The sequence below is a fragment of the Bufo gargarizans genome, chromosome 10 (genome assembly GCF_014858855.1).
Source record: "Bufo gargarizans isolate SCDJY-AF-19 chromosome 10, ASM1485885v1, whole genome shotgun sequence".
Lineage (NCBI taxonomy): Eukaryota > Metazoa > Chordata > Amphibia > Anura > Bufonidae > Bufo > Bufo gargarizans.
In genome coordinates, this window is record NC_058089.1 from 1,454,269 (window position 1) to 1,478,587 (window position 24,319).

Genomic DNA, 24,319 nt, shown 5'->3' on the forward strand with positions numbered 1-24,319 from the left:
AAAATCGCACCGCATCCGTACTTGCTTGCGGATGCTTGCGATTTTCACGCAGCCCCATTCACTTCTATGGGGCCTGCGTTGCGTGAAAAACGCACAACATAGAGCATGCTGCGATTTTCGCGCAACGCACAAGTGATGTGTGAAAATCACCCCTCATGTGCACAGCCCCATAGAAGTGAATGGGTCCGGATTTAGTGCGGGTGCATTCCAGTATTTTGAATGCCGGATCCGGCACTAATACATTCCTATGGGAAAAAATGCTGGATCCGGCATTCAGGCAAATCTTCAGGTTTTTTCGTCTGAGATAAAACCATAGCATGCTGCGGTTTTATCTTTTGCCTGATCAGTCAAAATGACTGAACTGAAGACGTCCTGATGCATCCTGAACGGATTGCTCTCCATTCAGAATGCATGGGGATAAAACTGATCAGTTATTTTCCGGTATAGCGCCCCTGTGACGGAACTCAGTGCCGGAAAAGAAAAACACTAGTGTGAAAGTAGCCTAAAATATTAAGTTTAAATCCCCCCTTTCCCAATTTTACATATAAAATATATAAACACTAAATAAATAAACATATTACATAGCGCTGTCCAAACTATTAAATTATTAAAAAATGTCTCCTATGCGGTGAGCATTCGCCATTTTTTTGTCACCTTGTCACCCCAAAAAATAGGATAGGACTGTTCTATTATGGGCCGAACGTTTCATAAAATGCGAAATGCACGCTGCTTTTTTTGGTGTTGTTTTTTTTTGCGCAGTATTGAGTATCGCAATACTTTTTTATGGTGACGAAAGCGAATCAAAATTTTGGTATCAAAACAACCCTATGCCGATCTGATCGGCGTAGCGTTGTCACGATACCAAAATTTTGATTCGGTTTCGATTTGGCTCCTAAATTTTTCAGTTCAGGAGCCAATGGCTACTAGGTATTTTTTTTAGTCTGGAGCACTGATACACAGTAAGCTGTGTGCATAGATTGCATTACATCCTATATTATACTCCAGAGCTGCACTCACTATTCTGCTGGTGCAGTCACTGTGTACATACATTACTTATCCTGTACTGATCCTGAGTTACATCCTGTATTATACTCCAGAGCTGCACTCACTATTCTGCTGGTGCAGTCACTGTGTACATACATTACTTATCCTGTACTGATCCAGAGTTACATCCTGTATTATACTCCAGAGCTGCACTCACTATTCTGCTGGTGCAGTCACTGTGTACATACATTACTTATCCTGTACTGATCCTGAGTTACATCCTGTATTATACTCCAGAGCTGCACTCACTATTCTGCTGGTGCAGTCACTGTGTACATACATTACTTATCCTGTACTGATCCTGAGTTACATCCTGTATTATACTCCAGAGCTGCACTCACTATTCTGCTGCTGGTGGAGTCACTGTGTACATACATTACTTATCCTGTACTGATCCTGAGTTACATCCTGTATTATACTCCAGAGCTGCACTCACTATTCTGCTGCTGGTGGAGTCACTGTGTACATACATTACTTATCCTGTACTGATCCTGAGTTACATCCTGTATTATACTCCAGAGCTGCACTCACTATTCTGGCAGCATGAAGACTGCCTTCCCCCTGCTTGTCCAGTGTCTGCATAGAGAGTGCATTATATTCTTGTATTCACTGAAGTGTCCCCTTTGCACCAGGCTTTGGGCTTTGCACATTCATCTGATACAGGTAAGTACTTTCACCCTAGTGTTCTCAATTCTGCTATTGAGATCTGTTATAGGATCTCAATAGCGGATGAAAACGCTTCAGTTGTGTCCCTATTCATTGTCAATGGGGACAAAACGGAACTTAACAAAACGGAATGCACTAAAATGCATTCCATTCTGCTTGGTTGCGTTCCCGTACCGGAGAGCAGCGGGCTGCAGTTTTCTTTCCGTCCTGGGATGCAGAGCAAAATGTATCCGTCATGACCCACAATGTAAGTCAATGGCGATGGATACATTTTCTCTGACACAAAAGAAAATGGATCCGTCCCCCATTGACTTTCAGTGGCGTTCATGACAGATCCGTCATGGCTCTAGAAGACATAATACAACCGGATCCGTTCATGACGGATGCATGCAGTTGTATTATTGTAATGGAAGCGTTTGTGCAGATCCATGACGGAAACGCAAAAAACGCTATTGTGAAAGTAGACTAACACAAGCTTAAATGTTAAACTCGTGGACAGATGCACCACTGCACGGCAGAATTGTGACTGCAGCTCCGGATTAGGATTGTAATTTGGGACTAATTATAGAGTGGATAAATAAATATAGAGTGGCTTTCGCTCGGCTCGCCCAAGTTATAGCTTGTCAAAATACCTGAATTAGATAATTTGTAGTCGCCGTGCGATGATGTCATCTAAGATAAAATTAAATGGTGAATAAATACGAGGTTGTTCGCTGTAAGTTACTGGGTTGAGTTGTGGCCCCTGGCTGCTCCGGCGCTCCGCTCACCCGCTCATGTGCTTGACTTTTCAGAGTTTTTGGAGGCCTCAGAATTTCCAGAGCACATAAAACATCTGGTGCAGAAAGAGAAGGAGCAGGAGGAGGAGGAGAAGCGGCAGCGGGAGATTGAGCGCAACACGTGTAAAGTGAGTAGCCGGCCCTTGCATGGAGCCTGAACACTGGCGGATGGGCGTGTGAGCCGATGTTGTGTTCTCTTCCAGCTGAAGCTGTTCTGCATGCACCCGGTCAAGCAAATCCTGATGGAGAATAAGCTGGAAGTTCACAAGGACAAGACCATGAGGGAAGCCGTGGAGATCGCCCACAAGGTACAGTGAGGGTTGGGGGACGGTTCCAGGGTCAGGATGTGGCCACCGTTCTGGGTATACCCAGTATTAACCCTGCTCCTTATTCTCTCCGCTGTGAACCTCATACGAGGAGTCCCTCGCCCACACTCCAGGGTATGATGATGGTGACGCTGGGAACAGAAGTTGTACCCGTGCCATTTTCTGCTAGTGAACGGCTGAGACTGACGCCGAGCGCTGCAGCGGTAACCGCCAGGATCAGTGTTTTTGCAGCAGTCAGTGCAGATGGTGGTGCTGACAAAAGGAACGGGCTCCCCTTCTCCTGTCCCTTTCAGCCTCTGCAGCATGATCGCCAGCGGTGATTGAGAAATTGGGGCAAATCCAAAGATGAATAGTCCCCTCAGTGGTCTCTTCTGACCCTTTGATGCACCATAGAGATGAAAGTAAAGGGGCAAATATAAACTAAATAAAACAAATGCAAAGATTAACCCCCCAATCGTTGTGGTAACGCTGTTCCTGACTCAGTTACCCCCAAATCGGCGTGTCATCTATCAGAATGACGAGAAGACAATAGTTTATTTTAGGGGAAAACTCTGTAATTTATCGGGGGGATTATTGTTAAAAATGTTTTTCTTGACTAGAAGCTTAAAAATAGAAAGTCTGTATCAGTCAAAAAGAAGCAGACGGCACAAGACCCTGTGGGAGGTGCAGTAATGCTACAGCCGGTGACTTTGGCCCCTGTGCTTGCTGCTCTTCCAGATGATGGACCTGGAGGGCGTAGTTCCCCTGGACTGCTGCCGGTTGGTGAAATACGACGAGTTTCACGATTACTTGGAGCGCTCTTACGAGGATGAGGAGGATCGGTCGATGGGGTTCCTGCTCGGTGGCGTCAAGTCCTCCTACATGTTTGATCTCCTGTTGGAAACCAAGCGACCGGACCAAGTGTTCCAGTTGTATAAACCCGGAGGTGAGACGTCAAGGCTGCGCAGTCGGATCCTGCGGTCGTATTCCCTTCCACCTGCTCCCAGTTTCTTGCTAACGTACATTAAATAGGTGATGAAGATATATGGGACACATGGAACAAAGTACGACTGCAGAATCAGACTACACAGGGCTTGTTTGTTGTCTGTTACCATGGAGACGCGTAGGAGCTGTAGGAACGATAGGAAATCCAGACTTCTAGCAGTTACTTGATTGTCTTATAACTGGTTTATAATCTGAGCCGATGTTTGTGCTGCCGAGTAGCTGTTGGTCACACGCCCGGTCTGCCATGTTTGTACTTATTTCCTTGTCTTGTCTCCAGAGGTGATGGTGAAGGTGTATGTGGTGGACCTGAAGACGGAAACCATCGCTCCCCCCGTCAGTGTCCGCGCCTATCTCAGTCAGACCATCCAGGAGTTTAAGCATCTTATCTCTAAGGTTGAGTGCAAATCTTACAATCGCAAGTGTTAAAGCAGCAAGATCAACCCCATTAGGCAGACATACTGCCTGGTAGGGTTGATACTGCTGATCATAACGATAACTGTCTTGTGAAAAGATTTGCAATCTTTATGCATATGACGGCTTCAGTGCACCAAGGGGTGAAACCTAGCCCTTCAGTGCACCCCAGCTTTTTTTTATCCATGCCCCTCGGGTACTCAAACACACAGACACAAAGAACAAGTCGTTTTATTTTTTATTTTTTCTCTTGGGAATGCTGCAACTGACTTTCACAAGACTGGTATCACTTTCATCCACAGGATCTACCCCACCAGGCAGTATACCTGGTTTAATAAGGTAAATCCTGCTGACAGCTGCTCTTTAAGGGATGTCTCCTGTGACTATTCCACTTATTGCTGTGTGTGTGTCTCTTTAATGGCACCGGACTGCTGGATGGGCACATGGCCGTCCATAGATGACCCGCGTCCTGTCTTGTTCACATTAAATATGAGGACTCTTGTGTATTGCAGAGCATAGACTTGCCTCCCGATCACATGCGGGTCGTTCTGGAGCGCTGTTACAATGACCTGCGTCTCCTCAGTGTGCCCAATAAAACGCTGAAGGCCGAAGGGTTCTTCCGAAGCAATAAGGTGGGTATAACGGGAAGCACAGCCCGAACCTAGGGACGGGCATCCTGAATCACAGCATTGCCCTAATGTAGAAGGCTGTGATCCAGATGTGAAGCTAAGCATGTATTTAAAGGGCTATTACCATCTTACAAAGTGTTGACATAGCACTTTATGATCGGTGGGGGTTCGTCTTCTTTGATCAAGCTGATCCTGAGAGTGAAGTGGATGCCTTGCTGGTCTAGTGCTGCAGGGCTCCATTATCCACGGTGCATGGAACTGCAAAAACGTAGGGGGGAACCTTGCATCACACCAGGATCAGTGGGGCCCAGCGGCCAGACCACAATGATCATAGTGACGGCTCATCCTAGTGATACACAAACACTTTAGAACCCGTGGCCCTCCAGCTGTTGCAAAACTGCAACTCCCAGCATGCCTGGACAGCCTACAGCTATTAGGGTATACTGGGAGTTGTCCTTTTGCAACAGCTGGAGTGCCGCAGGTTGAGCATCCCTGCTTTAGAAGGTGGGAATACCCCTTTAAAGGCCTGATGCACACATTGCAGAGGTGCGTCCATTATGTCACAACTCTTTAAGTTGGGGTGAATGTTCTTAAGTGCAATCGGGCTTAAAGAGAGTCTTTCACCTGATCTGAGCGTTTTAGACCACTCAGATCAGGTCATAGACTCTTTGACCCTCATTACAATGGTGCCTTTCTCTTCTGTGTCCCTCGTCCAGATCATGAAAATAACACTTTTTAAACTTATGCAAATGATCTTCTGAAGGTGCCCAGGGGCGGCGTTACTGGGCGATGTGCCCAGAAAAACACACCTCCAGCCGACGGACGTCACGAGCGGCACCAGAGGACCGTGGGCTGGGAACTGGCCCGCACCTGCGCACTGCTCTGCTCATTATGGGCAGGGTAACTGTTTTTCATATTGCGCATGCGCTGGCCAACTAAAGACAGCCGGCGCATGCGCAATAGGAAAGGCTGTTCCTCGGCTGGAGGTGTTTTTCTGGGCACATCGCCCAGTAACGCCGCCCCTGGGCACCTTCAGAAGATCATTTGCATAAGTTTAAAAAGTGTTATTTTCATGATCTGGACGAGGGACACAGAAGAGAAAGGCACCATTGTAATGAGGGTCAAAGAGTCTATGACCTGATCTGAGCGGTCTAAAACGCTCAGATTAGGTGAAAGACTCCCTTTAAGAATGCCCATGCTTGATTCGCTGCAGGAAATATCGTTTTGTGTCCCCCCCCCCCTGTTTCCTGACGTCTGCTCTGACTTTGTCGCAGGTGTTTGTAGAAAGCTCGGACTCCACCGACCACCAGCTGCCGTTTCCAGACTCTCATCTGTGGAAGCTCCTGGACCGTCACGCCAACACCATCAGACTGTATGTTTCGTTACCTGAGCATGCACCGGGCCCCCAGGTCAGCCGCTCCACCGGTCCAAGGCCATGCGGAGAGTCGGTGCGACAGGAGGAGTTTTGTGAGCACATGAAAGGCAGCAGCAAATCTGTGGAAGCCATTTTGGAGGAGAGTACTGAAAAACTGAAATCCCTCTCTCTCCAGCGGCAGGAAGAGAGCGGGAATGGGGACAGCAGTAAGAGCACGGAGGGCAGCGACTTTGACAACATTGACTCTCCACTAAATGATGCGGATTCCTCGGGGTCAGCCGACAACAGAGAACTCGAGAACCGGATTCTCCCAACTGACCCCGAAAACAACTTCTTGCCAGAAGAGCGGTCGGACTCTGATATCAATAATGACCGGAGCACCAGCTCGGTGGACAGTGATATCCTTAGCTCAAGCCATAGCAGCGACACTCTGTGCAATGCGGACAATGCCCCCATCCCCCTGGCGAACGGGCTCGACTCCCACAGCATCACCAGCAGCCGGAGGTCCAAAGCCAGTGAAGGAAAGAAGGAAACGTGGGACACGGCCGAGGAGGACTCGGGCACCGACAGCGAATACGACGAGAGTGGGAAGAGCCGGGGGGAGGCCCAGTACATGTATTTCAAGGCAGAGAGGCGGTCAGGGGCGGCAGCGCCCGGGGAGGGACAAAAATGTGAGTTTAGCTGATTTTATGATCCAGCAGAGTTTGTACGGCAGTGCTCGGGGGCCGCATCCCCACCCAGGGGCTTACATGAATCTCATAGAAAAACCTACTATAGCCCCCCTCCCCCCAGTAAGATTTATGACATTTAGGATTTATTTTTATTTTTTACTAAAAATAGAAAAATCGCCTTCCACATCACCGGCATGTCCTTCATAAATATGGCGTCTATTCTGAACACAATTTTCCTTAAAGAGGAACTTTCACTAGAATAAAAAATCTAAACTAAGCTATACAGACATGGAGAGCGGCCCCCAGGGACCCCCCTGCACTTACTGTTATCCCTGGGCGCCGCTCCGTTCTCCCGGTATAGGCCTCCGGTATCTTCATAGGCTCCACCCAGTGGAACCTGCCGGCGTCTCCTCCCAGGCTGTAGTGCTGGCCAATCGCAGCGCTCAGCTCATAAAAAAAAAAGCCTCTCAGGCTATGAGCTGAGCGCTGCGATTGGCCAGCGCTACAGCCTGGGAGAAGGAGGCGCCGGCAGGTTCCACTGGGTGGAGCCTAACTATGAAGATACCGGAGGCTATACCGGGAGAACGGAGCGGCGCCCAGGGATAACATGAATCTGTTCACACGGGCTCTATAACGTGGTCTGCCTCCGCGGTAGGTCCGCCACCGCCCTCCCCCGTGCCTCTGTATCTCCTTTGTTGGCTATAGGTGGGGTGCGACCTCTCCTGACGTCAGCTTTAATAAATGCCTGCATTCCCCAGGAAATACTCATTCTGCAGCATCTGTTCCTCTGCACTGTGCCGTTGCTCTGGATGTTACTAATCGCCTTGTCAAATGGGCGCGTCCTGCAGTCTGGATTGTCAGCTCTGTTGTCAGCAGTGTTGCTGTGTGGAGAGAGCCGGTAACACAACCGAGAGAGAAGACTCGCAAGAATTGTCACCATTTGGGGAGTTCAAGTATTTACTAAAGTTTAAAGGGATATTTCTGGTTGCAGCAAGTTATACCTTGTCCTCGTGAATGGATCAGCAGTGCGCATAGATGGGGGATAACTTGATATGACCGGAATACCCCTTTAAAGGGCTTGTGTTAACTCAGACTTTGATGGCATATCGCTAGATTAACCAATCAATGTCAGATGGGTGCAGGTCCAACCTGGGACCCCAAAAGTGAGAGGGAACATGCCGCAAATGTGCAGCCTGCTCTCCATTAATTTCTATGGAAGGTCTGAAAGTAACCGAGCAAGAGTGCTCCGTAAATGAACGGAGAGCGCGCGGTGCATGCGTGGCCACCGCTCCATTCACTTCACTGCTGGATATGGCCGAGCGCTCAGTTCTATAGAACTTGCAATGCTGCTCTGCACTCGCTCCAGGGTCTGTTCTGGAGATAGGTGTGGGCCCCAGAGGTGGAACCCTCGCCTCTGGCACTGGTGGCATATCCTAGTGATATACCATCAATCAAGGGGCCAATGTCCATAATGAAGCTCAAAATCAGTCCCAAAATGCAGTCGAGCTTTTATCGTTTTACAGATGTGCAAAGGAGCCCCCTTAACGTTTATTTTGTGCTGTATTTACCGTGAGACTGTAGTTGGCTCTTAAAGGTATGTTCACACGAGGCAGATTTCTGCGACTGTAAAATCTCTCCCATGTGATTGGCGCAGTCTCAGAAAGTGGTGCAACAAACCTGCTGCGGGTGAACGTCCCCTTAACCCCGTGAACTGTGCTCTCTCCCCGGGAGGCATCTTCTTGCAGGTCACCGGTGACCGCGGCTTCTGTCTGCCACTGACGCGCATCTCTTTCCTGCAGGTTTATTGGTGAATGTAGATAAAAGAATCACCCTCTCTGCTTTCAAACAGCAGCTGGAGCCCTTTGTGGGGGTCCCGTCCTCCCAGTTTAAAGTCTTCCGTGTTTATGCCAGCAACCAGGAGTTTGAAAGCGTCCGTCTAAACGAGACCCTCTCCTCCTTTTCTGACGACAACAAGGTATCAATGCGCCGTTCGCTGAGAGGCCCCCCCTCCCTGTCGTGCTGCGTCGCCCCCCCCCTCCCTGTCGTGCTGCGTCGCCCCCCCCCCCTCCCTGTCGTGCTGCGTCGCCCCCCCCCTCTCCCTGTCGTGCTGCGTCGCCCCCCCCTCCCTGTCGTGCTGCGTCGCCCCCCCCCCCTCCCTGTCGTGCTGCGTCGCCCCCCCCCCTCCCTGTCGTGCTGCGTCGCCCCCCCCCTCCCTGTCGTGCTGCGTCGCCCCCCCCTCCCTGTCGTGCTGCGTCGCCCCCCCCCTCCCTGTCGTGCTGCGTCGCCCCCCCCCTCCCTGTCGTGCTGCGTCGCCCCCCCCCCTCCCTGTCGTGCTGCGTCGCCCCCCCCCCTCCCTGTCGTGCTGCGTCGCCCCCCCCCTCCCTGTCGTGCTGCGTCGCCCCCCCCCTCCCTGTCGTGCTGCGTCGCCCCCCCCCCTCCCTGTCGTGCTGCGTCGCCCCCCCCCCCTCCCTGTCGTGCTGCGTCGCCCCCCCCCCTCCCTGTCGTGCTGCGTCGCCCCCCCCTCCCTCCCTGTCGTGCTGCGTCGCCCCCCCTCCCTCCCTGTCGTGCTGCGTCGCCCCCCCCCTCCCTGTCGTGCTGCGTCGCCCCCCCCTCCCTCCCTGTCGTGCTGAGTCGCCCCCCCCTCCCTCCCTGTCGTGCTGCGTCGCCCCCCCCTCCCTCCCTGTCGTGCTGCGTCGCCCCCCCCCTCCCTCCCTGTCGTGCTGCGTCGCCCCCCCCTCCCTCCCTGTCGTGCTGCGTCGCCCCCCCCTCCCTCCCTGTCGTGCTGCGTCGCCCCCCCCTCCCTCCCTGTCGTGCTGCGTCGCCCCCCCCTCCCTCCCTGTCGTGCTGCGTCGCCCCCCCCTCCCTCCCTGTCGTGCTGCGTCGCCCCCCCCCCCTCCCTGTCGTGCTGCGTCGCCCCCCCCCCTCCCTGTCGTGCTGCGTGGCCCCCCCCCCCCCCACTCCCTGTCGTGCTGCGTCGCCCTCCCTGTCGTACTGCGTCACCCCCCCCCCCCCCCCCCCGCCTTAAGGATCCTGCTGCGTCCTGTCGGCTCTAGAGTGCTCTGCCAATGACTCCCATTATCCGCACAGGAGTCTATCTCATGTATCCCCAGGATATCGTAGTATAACCAATTACTTGTACCTTTTGTTAACCCTCAGATCACCATCCGGCTCGGCCGGGCCCTGAAGAAAGGAGAATACAGAGTGAAGGTATTCCAGCTCCTGGTGAACGAGGCCGAGGTACGAGACGCTGATATTCCGAATTTATTGTAGAATCTTAGCTTACTAATATGCTCCATGTTTAAAGAAGAATGTTCAAATTCACCAACTGCAGCAGAGATCTTGACAAAAAAAAAGTGAAGAACTTTGAGCACCTTCCATGTTTGTTTCTTAGTTTAGATAAATACCTTTACTTGGGTGGGGGGGTGCCCCCGCTGATGCTCCAATCACAGTGGATCGTGGCCCAGCCAGGGACGAGACGCCTATTGAGAAACCCTGCGCCTCCGCCTCCTCCCTGCACCGATGCTCAGGATTAACCTACTGAGCGGGAAAACTGCAGCGGGCGCAGGAGGCAGCATCAGCGGGGGGAACCCCCCCCCCCCAAAGTAAAGGTATTTATCCAAGCTAAAAAACAAACATGGAAGGTCCTCAACGTTCTTCACTTTTTTCTGTCAAGATCTCTGCTGCAGTTGGTGAATTGGAACATTCTTGTTTAGGGCAAATTCACACAGGATTTTTTGCAAAATATTGTCCCATTCATCTGAAATCCTTGTGCTACCAGTGTGACCCCATGAAGATGACTGGAACAAAGTTTGCGGCCACATGTGAAATATTTCCTTGTTCCTGAAGGCTGAAAACCTGTCCTAATGAAGTCCGGCTGCTGCGGTTGTTGGAGGGGCACTCTTGGGCTGCACCTACATGGGACATATTTTGGGCTGGATTTTGCTTGGTCACCAAGGCAGGTGCTTTCACCACGGATTTGACCCTCCACATTGGAAGCAGTATGTGCGGGCTGTATGTGGACGTATGTTAAAGGGGTTGTCCATGCTTATCCTCTGGATAGGCATCGGTATGCGATCAAAGGCGCCTGACACCCGGCTCCACCACCAATCAGCTGTTTGACGAGGCCGCAGCACTCTGAGTGTCACAGCTTACCCAGCACAGCGCCCTCCATTGGATAATGGTTGTCCTTGGTATTGCAGCGCACTTATGTTCACTTGAATGGGACTAAGCTGCCCCAAAAAATGTTATGTACCCAAAAATGGTACCAATAAAAACTTCAACTCTTCCCGCAAGAGATGAGCCCCTCTTCAAATGTGATATGGCACCTGAAAATTATCCCAGTAAAATCTGCCCTCCAAGAACCATGCGGCGTTCCTTCCCTCCTGAGCCCTGCCGTGTGCCCGTACAGCAGGTTACCACCACATGTGGGGGATTTCTGTAGATTCAGATAAATAAATATCGAGGTTTGTTTGGCTGTTAACCCTTGCTGTGTTACAGGAAAAGAATGATTAAAATTGAAATTAACCCTAACCCCAAATCTAAAAAAAAAAGTGACATTTAGAAATTTCTTTATTTCCCTTTAATTCTTGTGGAGCACCTAAAGGGTTAAGAAAGTTTGTAAAATCATTTGAATAACTTGAGGGGTGTCGTTTCTACAGTGGGGTCAGTTATGGGGGGGGGCTGAACTGGTCCTTTTTAAAAAGCAGATTGTGGAAATTGTTAAAGTTGTTCTCCATCTAATGTCCCCAAAAAAGTAAAATGACCTTTACCAAATGGGGGGAATGTAAAGAAATAACTATTTTATGAGGTATCCCTTGAAAGCAGATAAATTGCAATTTAGAAAATTGCAAATTTTTCCATATTTTTGGTAAATTTGGGATTATTATATTTTCTTTTTATAAACAAACATGAAATATATCGACTCAAATTTACCACGGTCATGAAGTACAATCTCAGAACGTCCTGGATAAGTGAAAGTTAATACCACAAAGTGATGCATGGCGGGAGGGTGAAACCCGTCTCTGGGCAGAAGGGGTTAATAACGACCTCCCGATGTCTTCCACAGCCATGCAAGTTCCTGCTGGACGCCGTGTTCGCTAAAGGGATGAGCGTGCGGCAGTCCAAGGAGGAGCTGATCCCTCAGCTCAGGGATCAGTGTGGCCTGGAGCTCTGTGTAGACAGGTAGGTGGCCGCCGGCTGAGGGTCGCCCCCTAGTGTCTGGACGCAGCATGTGACTCTCGTCTTCTCTGCAGATTCCGTTTACGGAAGAAAACCTGGAAGAACCCGGGCACAGTATTCCTGGATTACCACGTGTATGAGAATGAGATTAGTATTTCAAGCAACTGGGAAGTCTTCCTGGAAGTGCTGGAAGGTAAGGGTCGGGGTGCTTCCATCCGCTACGACCTCCACACAAATTATTCCGCTCTTAGCCGGGAATCACACGCAGTGTTTGGTGCAGGCCGAAGCCAAAAGTGGATCCAGCAGGAAGGGGAGTAGGAGTCCTTCCTATGTACTTCCCATTCTTGATGGGTTCACTTCTTGTTAGATCCCGGTCTGGAGAGGTCGCCCCCCAAACCCTCATGTGTCTCATTAGGACTTATGGTAAAACATGGGGTAACCTATTGAGATTCCCTCTATTAGGGTCCGTTCACACAACCGCATTTCTGGGGCCTCAAAAGACGCAGAGAAGTTCCATTCCGCCGCCCTCAAAAAAGATAGAGCGTCTCCTATTCTTGTCTGCAGTCGCATTTCTATTGTAGGGCTGGCCGTTCCGCGAAATGCAGAACGCACACTGCCGGTTCCTGTGTTTTTCGGATCCACAAAACCCCTACGGTCGTGTGAATGGACCATTAACCAGAGCAGAGAACTGAAAGAATATTATCCTTCTCCATGCACCTTGATTCCTTTCTGTGTCCCCGAAGACAGACGTCTGGAGAACGTGTCAATGACAGATGCAGAATTATGTCAGAAACAGTTCTATTTATTGTCGTCGTACAGGGCCTTATATACATCCATGCATACATACAAGAATAGCTGAGCTCTCATTACAATAGTGCGGACTGGAAACTTTCCTTATAAAGACAGAAGGTAAATGTATACATAGTCACCCTTCAATATGATGTCACCCAACCTCTTGTCCTTCATACAGATCACACAGCTAATTCTGTTTAACCCTTCAAGAACATCCCGTGCTGTAGAGGATGACAGGTGCCACTTATTGCCCAGACCTCCCTCATGGGGTCTCAGAGGTTATAGAGGAGGGCCCCCAGTTTGAGGGTCTTTCCATCACGGCCCCCTCTAGTGGTATCTTATATGCATGTACATCCAGACAAAATGTAACCATCTAAGATGAAAATGAATGGAATAAACCCAGGCAGTGAAGGGGTTACTGAAACGCCCTCCCGCTTTCTCACCCGCTTTCCTTGCTTCTCATGGCAGAGGATGAGAAGATGAAGTCCATGTCTCAGCTGTCTCTGCTCGCCAGGAGGTGGCGGCCGTCACAGCTCAGGCTGGATCCCTTCCTGGAGATCGTGCTGGAGACCAACAGCGTGCTGGAGCTGAAGGAGAAGGTGAGTGGAGTAGTTGTGGCCGGCTGGACTCCCATCATCCTGCGCCCACCTGACTTTGCGCTTTCTTCCTCCTCCAGATCTGTGAGCTCAGTGACATAACGCTGGACAATTTAGAATTTTCAAAAGTAAGTCCTGAAAACTTCTCGCCCGCGAGATCACACATGAGAGAAGTGCTCAGATAACAATTCCTTAAACCGCCATCCTAACGAGATTGTGCAATTACCTTCCCCAGGGCAGAGGGACATTTCCCTGCGACATATCCGTTCTGGAGATCCATCAGGACTTAGACTGGAACCCGAAAGTATCGACACTGAACGCCTGGCCCTTGTACATCTCAGATGATGGCGCTGTGATATTTTACAGGTAAAGCCACGAGGTGGGGGGATACAGACATTGTTCTTTGAGCAGCACAGAGGATTTCAGGAGAGGAGTGAGCCACACTTGTAGGAGGTCACAGGCAGCACAGAGTATTTCAGAATGGGTATATAGTGGGAGGTCACAAACTGATTTACACAGTGGAAGGAGCAGGGTACCCAGCAGCACAGAGGGTTTCAGGAGAGGAGTGTGCTGATCTTGTCGGGGGTCACAGGATGATAGTTACATAGTGGAAGGAGCAGGGTCCCCATCAGCACAGAGGATTTCAGGAGTAGGGTGTAATGTAAGATTAGACTGAGGGTTACATAAGTAGGAGGGGCAGGATCCTCTTAGCAGCACAGAGGATTTCAGGAGAAAAGTTGCTGGGACTGGAAAGAACATAGTAGGAACTGGGTCTCTCAGCAGCACAGAGCACTTCAGAAATAGAGTGGGCTGATGTTTGGGGAGGGCTCATTGACCAGTCCACCACTGGCATCACATTTCTCTCTTGATAGGGATAAAACTGAGGAACTGGTGGAATTATCAGATGAGCAGAGGAACGAGCTGATGAAGAAGGAAAGCAGCCGGCTGCAAAAAACTGGACACCGCGTGACTTACTCCCCCCGCAAAGAGAAGGCGCTGAAGATCTACCTGGACGGCGCCTCCAACAAAGACGCCGCTCAAGACTGAAGTGCCACGCGCCTGGCCACCTTGGCGCCATGCTTCTTGTTTTCCAGACAGGTTCACTGCCGCCAGAGTCGCGCCTTCTGCGGGGGGAGAGCGTGAAGCTATGACACCAGCACTGATTGGTCGACTGTCTCGGCCAATCAGCAGCCTCGTAACCTTCTAGGTTCCTTGTTTGTGACTTCTAATCATGTTCTGCACTATGGTCGATGAAACTGTAAAGGGACGTGCAAATAAGAAAGGAGATATATTTAAAGATATATTAAGTTAAAGCAGCCCGGGCGCAGTGGAGGATGGGGCGTCACCTCGCTCAGGTAAGACGGGCGTGGCGACAGCCCGGGGCAGCTTCAGGCTCTTATTGAGGGGGGAGAAACGAAATAAAGCCTGGACGCTTTTATTTTGCTGATACACACATTACCTCATTGAGAGTGCGAGTCTGTATGTGAGCGAGAGCCCGGCCGGTACAATCACACCAGCCCCATACTGCTGTCTACATCGGGTCTCTCGCCTGCCGCTGGGGCGAGAGGGGGAGGGTGCTGCGCCTTGACTGATGAGGTATAGAACGTGAGGCTGCTCGGTAGCAATAGAGCAAGATAGTGCAGCTGTGTAACTGCAGTAGAACTACATGTCCCAGGAGGTAAGTGGCCGTGTGGCTGTACGGTCTGATGAGGTCAGTGGCTTCTCTGGCAATGATCGGCACAGAACGTTATCTCCAGCTGTTGCAAAACTACAACCACCAGCATGCCCTAAAAGTCTGCAGCTGTCAAAGCATGCTGGGAGTTGTAGTTCTGCAACAGCTGGGAAGTCAGATTAGAGATCTCTTATGAGACATTAGCTATTCGCTGTCACTGCAGCATTAAAGGGGCGGTCCAGGGTTAGCAGAACATGGCCGATTTCTTCCTGTTCGTGGCTGTATCTGGCATCGCACCTCTGCTCCGTGACGGGGGCTGAGCTCCGATACCAGACACAACCTGACAACAGGCGCCACGTTTAGAAGACGGCAGCCATGTTTTTCGGTTCCTTGGTTTCCTGCATTCAGATTCTACCTTTCATTTTCCAATGGAGTTCTGAAAAGTTAAATCTGATTGTTTGCAATGCGAAACGAAATCCGTTTTCCTTTTCCTCGCTCCTCCCATGTTTTAGTTTCTCATCATTTTTAACTTCCATGCTTGCTGTCAGTGAATGTGAACATGTGGCTGAATCTGTCCTTATCTGGTCCTGCTTACAGAGGTGCACGTCTCGTCACAATGAGTCCTAGTCTCTTCTCTAAGGGCTCATGTACACGGCCGTATATATTTTGCAGTCCGCAAAAAAAGGATCAGCAAAAATTACGGATGACGTCCTCGTGCATTCCGTATTTTGCAGAATGGAACAGCTGGCCCCATGTACTATTTTATTGCGCAACAGAAATGGAATGCACACGGAGTAACTTCCGTTTTGTTTGCTGACCCATTGAAATGAATGGTTCCACATACGGTCCACAAAGAAAACGGAACGGACACGGAAAGAAAATACGTTTGTGTGCACGAGCCCTAAGGGTAACGCCACAGTTGGTGGTCGTTTGCAGCCAAAAACTGCACCAATGTGATTTTTTTTTTTCCGCAGCTGCACGGTTTTGCAGGCAGCAGTTTTATTTGCCATGCCGCCATTAAAGGGGTATTCCCATCGCAATGATCACAGTGTAATCTGTCAATGAGGCGCCAGTGATCGTTTCTGTAAATATATTGTGTAAGCAAATTCCCAACCTTCTTGATCAAATTCTTTCCCTCCTACCTCATTGTTGTCCTTTGGTTTCCCATAGTTACAGCCACCGCTAGCCTGCCAATACCATGGACCGCGCTTGCGCAGGTGAAGCAGTTCATCCACAGTGCTAGTGGGGGAGGGGAAGACAGATGGAGCAGAGCTGTAAATGAAACAGTTCAGGGAAGACAGATGTAGCAGAGCTGTATATGAAGCGTTTCATCCACAGTGTTAGTGGGGAAGACAGATGTAGCAGAGCTGTATATGAAGCGTTTCATCCACAGTGTTAGTGGGGAAGACAGATGTAGCGGAGCTGTATATGAAGCGGTTCAGGGAAGACAGATGTAGCGGAGCTGTATATGAAGCGGTTCAGGGAAGACAGATGTAGCGGAGCTGTATATGAAGCGTTTCATCCACAGTGTTAGTGGGGAAGACAGATGTAGCAGAGCTGTAAATGAAGCGGTTCAGGGAAGACAGATGTAGCGGAGCTGTATATGAAGCGTTTCATCCACAGTGTTAGTGGGGAAGACAGATGTAGCAGAGCTGTAAATGAAGCGGTTCAGGGAAGACAGATGTAGCGGAGCTGTATATGAAGCTGTTCAGGGAAGACAGATGTTGCAGAGCTGTATATGAAGTGGTTCATCCACAGTGCTACTGCTGGAGGGGAAGACAGATGTAGCAGAGCTGTATATAAAGTGATTCTTACACAGTGCTGGTCGTGGAGAGGAAGACAGATGTAGCAGAGCTGTAAATGAAGCGGTTCATCCACAGTGCTAGTGGGGAAGACAGATGTAGCGGAGCTGTATATGAAGCGTTTCATCCACAGTGTTAGTGGGGAAGACAGATGTAGCAGAGCTGTAAATGAAGCGGTTCAGGGAAGACAGATGTAGCGGAGCTGTATATGAAGCGTTTCATCCACAGTGTTAGTGGGGAAGACAGATGTAGCAGAGCTGTAAATGAAGCGGTTCAGGGAAGACAGATGTAGCGGAGCTGTATATGAAGCGTTTCATCCACAGTGTTAGTGGGGAAGACAGATGTAGCAGAGCTGTAAATGAAGCGGTTCAGGGAAGACAGATGTAGCGGAGCTGTATATGAAGCTGTTCAGGGAAGACAGATGTTGCAGAGCTGTATATGAAGTGGTTCATCCACAGTGCTACTGCTGGAGGGGAAGACAGATGTAGCAGAGCTGTATATAAAGTGATTCTTACACAGTGCTGGTCGTGGAGAGGAAGACAGATGTAGCAGAGCTGTAAATGAAGCGGTTCATCCACAGTGCTAGTTGGGGAGGGGAAGACAGATGCTTATGGGCTAATGTATAATAGTAAATTACTGTTTTGCTGCACAGAATGGGTTTGTAAAAGATAAGACAGGTTCTGTGTGTAAAACTGTATTACAGTGACATGTTACTGTCCATCATGGCTCTGAGTGATGATTCCGCAGCAGGGGGAGGGGCCTCACAGACACTGCAGGCTGCCACACTGATGACTCATATTATCCACATGAACGAGCAGGCAAGCACTGAGTTCTCAGTGTGATGTCATAAGGAGGCGGGGTCAGCCTTCACTCAAACCGCCTAAGCCCGCCCAGCCTTAGCAGCAGGAAACCAGGACGTGACCAGCAGAGCCGGCTGCGGGGGAGGAGGAAATGGCAAGATGGGAAAACCCCTTTAACTATTTGAAAACTGTGATTTGCCGTACACACTCGTGTCGGCACATGTTTTGACCGCACTTTGGCCGTCCGGAGACCAGTAAACCCTAAACTGCAGCTGTTGTGAGCAGGACTAGGTCAAGACAGGTTATTGGGGTGTAGACAGTGAAGATTTCTATTCACTGACACATTGCAGAGGTAGAGCACACAATAACGTTATTTTGGACAGCCCCTTTAACGTGAGTCTCCTCAATAGTGGGAGCCCTCGTCTGCCTGATGGGGTGGGCAGCATGCACACATTATGTGGCCTTGTGGGCTTGCTGGGACTGCTAGTTCTGCAGCGGCTGGAGACGCGCTGGTTGCCTCGCTTTCCAATAGAGTAATCTTCTACTGTGTTTCCTTCAGAGTGTAAATAGAGATATTTCCCCCGTTGTCCCCGGTCCAGCAGTGGCCCCTGGACCCCCACGGATCTACACTGTGCACATGGACAGTTCAGCTGCCTATTTAAGTTTTTTCCCCCCTCCCCCATCACCTGGTACTATATACTTTCCTATACGCTTGTGGGTTTTTTATGAATTTTTGGGCCACTGTTTTTAGTTGTAAACACTCTCTATTTTGCTTCTCTTTCCTCCTTCAGTTTTCCATTTTATTTTATTTTTTTTAATCTGCAAGCTCTAATAAAAAATGCGTAAAATCCGTTTGGCAGATCTAAAAACCCACAAAATGAGATAGATTTCTCTGCATCACTTTGGAAGTTGCCATCTAATTTATAACAGATCAGTACAAAGTTTTGATAATTTTTTTTTTCCATGCCGACCGCTGTTTACAACAATTAAACATGCCAATAAATTACAAAAAATAAATAAAAAAATATCATGTTTTTCTTCTTGGTACGAAGCAGTGTGAATGTAGAACCATGAGGGGCGGGGCTGACAACAGCGCCTGACACCTATTAAAGGAACACAAACTGATACGCTTTGTGATAGCCTGAAGGGGCGGAGCATGACAGCCATTCAATATTGATGTCATGCCCTTATAGGCCCTGCCCGATGCACAATACTGGACTGTTCCTTTAATACAGGTCCTTCTAAAAAAAAATTAGCATATTGTGATAAAGTTCATTATTTCCTGTAATGTGCTGATAAACATTAGACTTTCATATATTTTAGATTCATTACACACAACTGAAGGAGTTCAAGCCTTTTATTGTTTTAATATTGATGATTTTGGCCACAGCTCATGAAAACCCAAAATTCCTATCTAAAAAAATTTGCATATCCTGAAAAGGTTCTCTAAACGAGCTATTAACCTAATCATCTGAATCAACTAATTAACTCTAAACACCTGCAAACGATTCCTGAGGCTTTTACAAACTCCCAGCCTGGTTCATTACTCAAAACCGCAATCATGGGTAAGACTGCCGACCTGACTGCTGTCCAGAAGGCCATCATTGACCCCTCAAGCAGGAGGGTAAGACACAGAAAGACATGTCTGAAGGAATAGGCTGTTCCCAGAGTGCTGTATCAAGGCCCCTCAGTGGGAAGTCTGTGGGAAGGAAAAAGTGTGGCAGAAAACGCTGCACAACGAGAAGAGGTGACCGGACCCTGAGGAAGATTGTGGAGAAGGAGCGATTCCAGCCCTTGGGGGACCTGCGGAAGCAGTGGACTGAGTCTGGAGTAGAAACATCCAGAGCCCCCGTGTACAGGCGTGTGCAGGAAATGGGCTACAGGGGCCGCATTCCCCAGAAACAGCGGCAGAAGCGCCTGACCTGGGCTACAGAGAAGCAGCACTGGACTGTTGCAGGTCATTCGGAAATCAAGGTGCCAGAGTCTGGAGGAAGACTGGGGAGAGGGAAATGCCAAAATGCCTGAAGTCCAGTGTCCAGTCCCCACAGTCAGTGATGGTCTGGGCGCCATGTCAGCTGCTGGTGTTGGTCCACTGTGTTTTATCAAGGGGCAGGGGCAATGCAGCCGCTATCAGGAGATTTTGGAGCACTTCATGCTTCTATCTGCTGAAAAGCTTTATGGAGATGAAGATGTCATTTTTCAGCACGACCTGGCACCTGCTCACAGTGCCAAAACCACTGGTAACTGGTTTACTGACCATGGTATTACTGGGCTCAACTGGCTGCCAACTCTCCTGACCGGAACCCCATAGAGAATCTGTGGGATATTGGGAAGAGAAAGTTGAGAGACGCAAGACCCAACACTCTGGATGAGCTTAAGGCCGCTATCGAAGCCTCCTGGGCCTCTATAACACCTCAGCAGTGCCACAGGCTGATGGCCTCCATGCCACGCCGCATTGACGCATCCTGGGCCTCCATAACACCTCAGCAGTGCCACAGGCTGATTGCCTCCATGCCACGCCGCATTGAAGCATCCTGGGCCTCCATAACACCTCAGCAGTGCCACAGGCTGATTGCCTCCATGCCACGCCGCATTGAAGCCTCCTGGGCCTCCATAACACCTCAGCAGTGCCACAGGCTGATTGCCTCCATGCCACGCCGCATTGAAGCATCCTGGGCCTCCATAACACCTCAGCAGTGCCACAGGCTGATTGCCTCCATGCCACGCCGCATCGAAGCCTCCTGGGCCTCCATAACACCTCAGCAGTGCCACAGGCTGATTGCCTCCATGCCACGCCGCATTGAAGCCTCCTGGGCCTCCATAACACCTCAGCAGTGCCACAGGCTGATTGCCTCCATGCCACGCCGCATTGAAGCCTCCTGGGCCTCCATAACACCTCAGCAGTGCCACAGGCTGATTGCCTCCATGCCACGCCGCATTGAAGCCTCCTGGGCCTCCATAACACCTCAGCAGTGCCACAGGCTGATTGCCTCCATGCCACGCCGCATTGAAGCATCCTGGGCCTCCATAACACCTCAGCAGTGCCACAGGCTGATGGCCTCCATGCCACGCCGCATTGAAGCATCCTGGGCCTCCATAACACCTCCGCAGTGCCACAGGCTGATGGCCTCCATGCCACGCCGCATTGAAGCATCCTGGGCCTCCATAACACCTCGGCAGTGCCACAGGCGGATTGCCTCCATGCCACGCCGCTATCGAAGCATCCTGGGCCTCCATAACACCTCCGCAGTGCCACAGGCTGATGGCCTCCATGCCACGCCGCATTGAAGCATCCTGGGCCTCCATAACACCTCAGCAGTGCCACAGGCTGATTGCCTCCATGCCACGCCGCATTGAAGCCTCCTGGGCCTCCATAACACCTCAGCAGTGCCACAGGCTGATTGCCTCCATGCCACGCCGCATTGAAGCCTCCTGGGCCTCCATAACACCTCAGCAGTGCCACAGGCTGATTGCCTCCATACCACGCCGCATTGAAGCATCCTGGGCCTCCATAACACCTCAGCAGTGCCACAGGCTGATGGCCTCCATGCCACGCCGCATTGAAGCATCCTGGGCCTCCATAACACCTCCGCAGTGCCACAGGCTGATGGCCTCCATGCCACGCCGCATTGAAGCATCCTGGGCCTCCATAACACCTCGGCAGTGCCACAGGCGGATTGCCTCCATGCCACGCCGCTATCGAAGCATCCTGGGCCTCCATAACACCTCCGCAGTGCCACAGGCTGATGGCCTCCATGCCACGCCGCATTGAAGCATCCTGGGCCTCCATAACACCTCAGCAGTGCCACAGGCTGATTGCCTCCATGCCACGCCGCTATCGAAGCATCCTGGGCCTCCATAACACCTCCGCAGTGCCACAGGCTGATGGCCTCCATGCCACGCCGCATTGAAGCCTCCTGGGCCTCCATAACACCTCAGCAGTGCCACAGGCTGATTGCCTCCGTGCCACGCCGCATTGAAGCCTCCTGGGCCTCCATAACACCTCAGCAGTGCCACAGGCTGATTGCCTCCATGCCACGCCGCATTGAAGCCTCCTGGGCCTCCATAACACCTCAGCAGTGCCACAGGCTGATGGCCTCCATGCCACGCCGCATTGAAGCCTCCTGGGCCTCCATAACACCTCAGCAGTGCCACAGGCTGATTGCCTCCATGCCACGCCGCATTGAAGCCTCCTGGGCCTCCATAACACCTCAGCAGTGCCACGGGCTGATTGCCTCCATGCCACGCCGCATTGAAGCCGTCATTTCTGCAAAAGGATTCCCGACCAAGTATTGAGGGCAGAACTGAACATAATTATTTTGAATGTTGACTTTTTTTGTATTAAAAACACTTTTCTTTTATTGGTCGGATGAAATATGCAATTTTTTTAGATAGGAATTTGGGGTTTTCATGAGCTGTAGCCAAAATCATCAATATTACAACAATAAAAGGCTTGAACTCCTTCAGTTGTGTGTAATGAATCTAAAATATATGAAAGTCTAATGTTTATCAGCACATTACAGAAAATAATGAACTTTATCACAATATGCTAATCTTTTTAGAAGGACCTGTAGATGAGTCACAGCTTTAAACAAGAATGTTATCGCAATGCGTTCTGCTGTCTGTTCCTTCTTAGTCCACCAGGTGGCGCTACATCCTTTAGAATGCAATATTTGCTGTTTTATAATCTTCTGTCCGTTTTGTTGGTGACTTGCGCAGATCAGAAAAGCACCACAAGCTGCACCAAAATATTAAAATGGTTTATTTCCTGAACTCAGGAGCGTCTGTTCTGCCAAAAATTATAGCTGCAAATCGTGTCATGTGACGCATGCAAACACAAGAAATGTACGGTATAAATTAGGGTCAAGGTTTATTGCGCTTCCATCCAGCAAAGTGATTTCTCTGTGTGTGTTCTAGAAACTGCAGCCTGTCCCTTTAAATATCGGTAATGATTCATTCAAATTTCTGTAGATGCAATGTCACCTTTTAGACTGCTCCTTAAAGGGGCGCTCCACTTTAGACAATCCCCAGGTTGTCCTACAGCCAGAACCTACAGGGCTCAGCTACAGTTTTCATGATTTCCCTGCAGCGCCAGCACAGGGGCGACTGCTCTGCAAGGAAGAGGCTGAAGACCGATGCGGGAAGAAGCGCTGCCGCCGCTCAGGTGACGGATGTGTCCTCTCTGTAAACCAGTTTGCTCTGTGCGCAAAAATAAAATGGGGGCGATTGTGTTCTCTCGGCTTGTAGCGGGGGCAGCTTTGTTTTTAAATATCATCTGCAAAGAGCGGCTGAGGAACGAGTTCTGGCTCCTCAGAGATGCTGAGGTCAAGTCCCAAACCGGTGGGCACAACGAGGTCGCCATCATAGGCGATCTCATCGTCCGCTGCTGGGATGAAGAACGAGAGGTCCTCTGCTGGGGCCTCTGGGTGATCTCTCCTGGTGGCGAGTGGAGATGGGTCTTCACAGACGGACACCGGGCTGTGGCTAAGGAAACAAAAGAAATCAGTGCAACATATGAGACATTAAAATCCTCCCTGCATTGTAGACCGACTTAGTCTACAATGCACGGAGCATTCTGAGCTTTAGTCTACAATGCACGGAACATTCTGAGCTTTAGTCTACAATGCACGGAGCATTCTGAGCTTTAGTCTACAATGCACGGAGCATTCTGAGCTTTAGTCTACAATGCACGGAGCATTCTGAGCTTTAGTCTACAATGCACGGCGCATTCTGAGCTTTAGTCTACAATGCACGGCGCATTCTGAGCTTTAGTCTACAATGCACGGCGCATTCTGAGCTTTAGTCTACAATGCACGGAGCATTCTGAGCTTTAGTCTACAATGCACGGAGCATTCTGAGCTTTAGTCTACAATGCACGGCGCATTCTGAGCTTTAGTCTACAATGCACGGCGCATTCTGAGCTTTAGTCTACAATGCACGGAGCATTCTGAGCTTTAGTCTACAATGCACGGCGCATTCTGAGCTTTAGTCTACAATGCACGGAGCATTCTGAGCTTTAGTCTACAATGCACGGCGCATTCTGAGCTTTAGTCTACAATGCACGGCGCATTCTGAGCTTTAGTCTACAATGCACGGCGCATTCTGAGCTTTAGTCTACAATGCACGGCGCATTCTGAGCTTTAGTCTACAATGCACGGAGCATTCTGAGCTTTAGTCTACAATGCACGGCGCATTCTGAGCTTTAGTCTACAATGCACGGCGCATTCTGAGCTTTAGTCTACAATGCACGGAGCATTCTGAGCTTTAGTCTACAATGCACGGCGCATTCTGAGCTTTAGTCTACAATGCACGGAGCATTCTGAGCTTTAGTCTACAATGCACAGAGCATTCTGAGCTTTAGTCTACAATGCACGGCGCATTCTGAGCTTTAGTCTACAATGCACGGAACATTCTGAGCTTTAGTCTACAATGCACGGAGCATTCTGAGCTTTAGTCTACAATGCACGGAGCATTCTGAGCTTTAGTCTACAATGCACGGAGCATTCTGAGCTTTAGTCTACAATGCACGGCGCATTCTGAGCTGCCATTAGTCTACAATGCTGCCATACTGTGCACATTACTCATCCTACCGCACAG

At 50.1% G+C, this 24,319-nt stretch overlaps 1 protein-coding gene across 3 annotated transcripts in view; it reads left to right on the plus strand.

Moving 5' to 3' along the window:
• The window catches only part of USP47 (ubiquitin specific peptidase 47), a 45,091-nt gene extending 29,217 nt beyond the window's left edge, over positions 1-15,874 (plus strand). For all 3 annotated transcript variants that reach the window (XM_044270859.1, XM_044270856.1, XM_044270858.1), the window contains 14 exons: positions 2,502-2,614; positions 2,690-2,794; positions 3,530-3,737; positions 4,074-4,189; positions 4,720-4,839; positions 6,111-6,882; positions 8,682-8,857; positions 10,039-10,119; positions 11,948-12,063; positions 12,135-12,253; positions 13,321-13,451; positions 13,529-13,576; positions 13,684-13,814; positions 14,321-15,874. In XM_044270859.1, the coding sequence (XP_044126794.1) occupies positions 2,502-2,614; positions 2,690-2,794; positions 3,530-3,737; positions 4,074-4,189; positions 4,720-4,839; positions 6,111-6,882; positions 8,682-8,857; positions 10,039-10,119; positions 11,948-12,063; positions 12,135-12,253; positions 13,321-13,451; positions 13,529-13,576; positions 13,684-13,814; positions 14,321-14,495 (2,411 nt within the window). In that variant the 3' untranslated portion in view covers positions 14,496-15,874. The remainder of the gene's footprint in view (positions 1-2,501; positions 2,615-2,689; positions 2,795-3,529; positions 3,738-4,073; positions 4,190-4,719; positions 4,840-6,110; positions 6,883-8,681; positions 8,858-10,038; positions 10,120-11,947; positions 12,064-12,134; positions 12,254-13,320; positions 13,452-13,528; positions 13,577-13,683; positions 13,815-14,320) is intronic.
• The last annotated feature ends 8,445 nt before the right edge of the window (positions 15,875-24,319 follow it).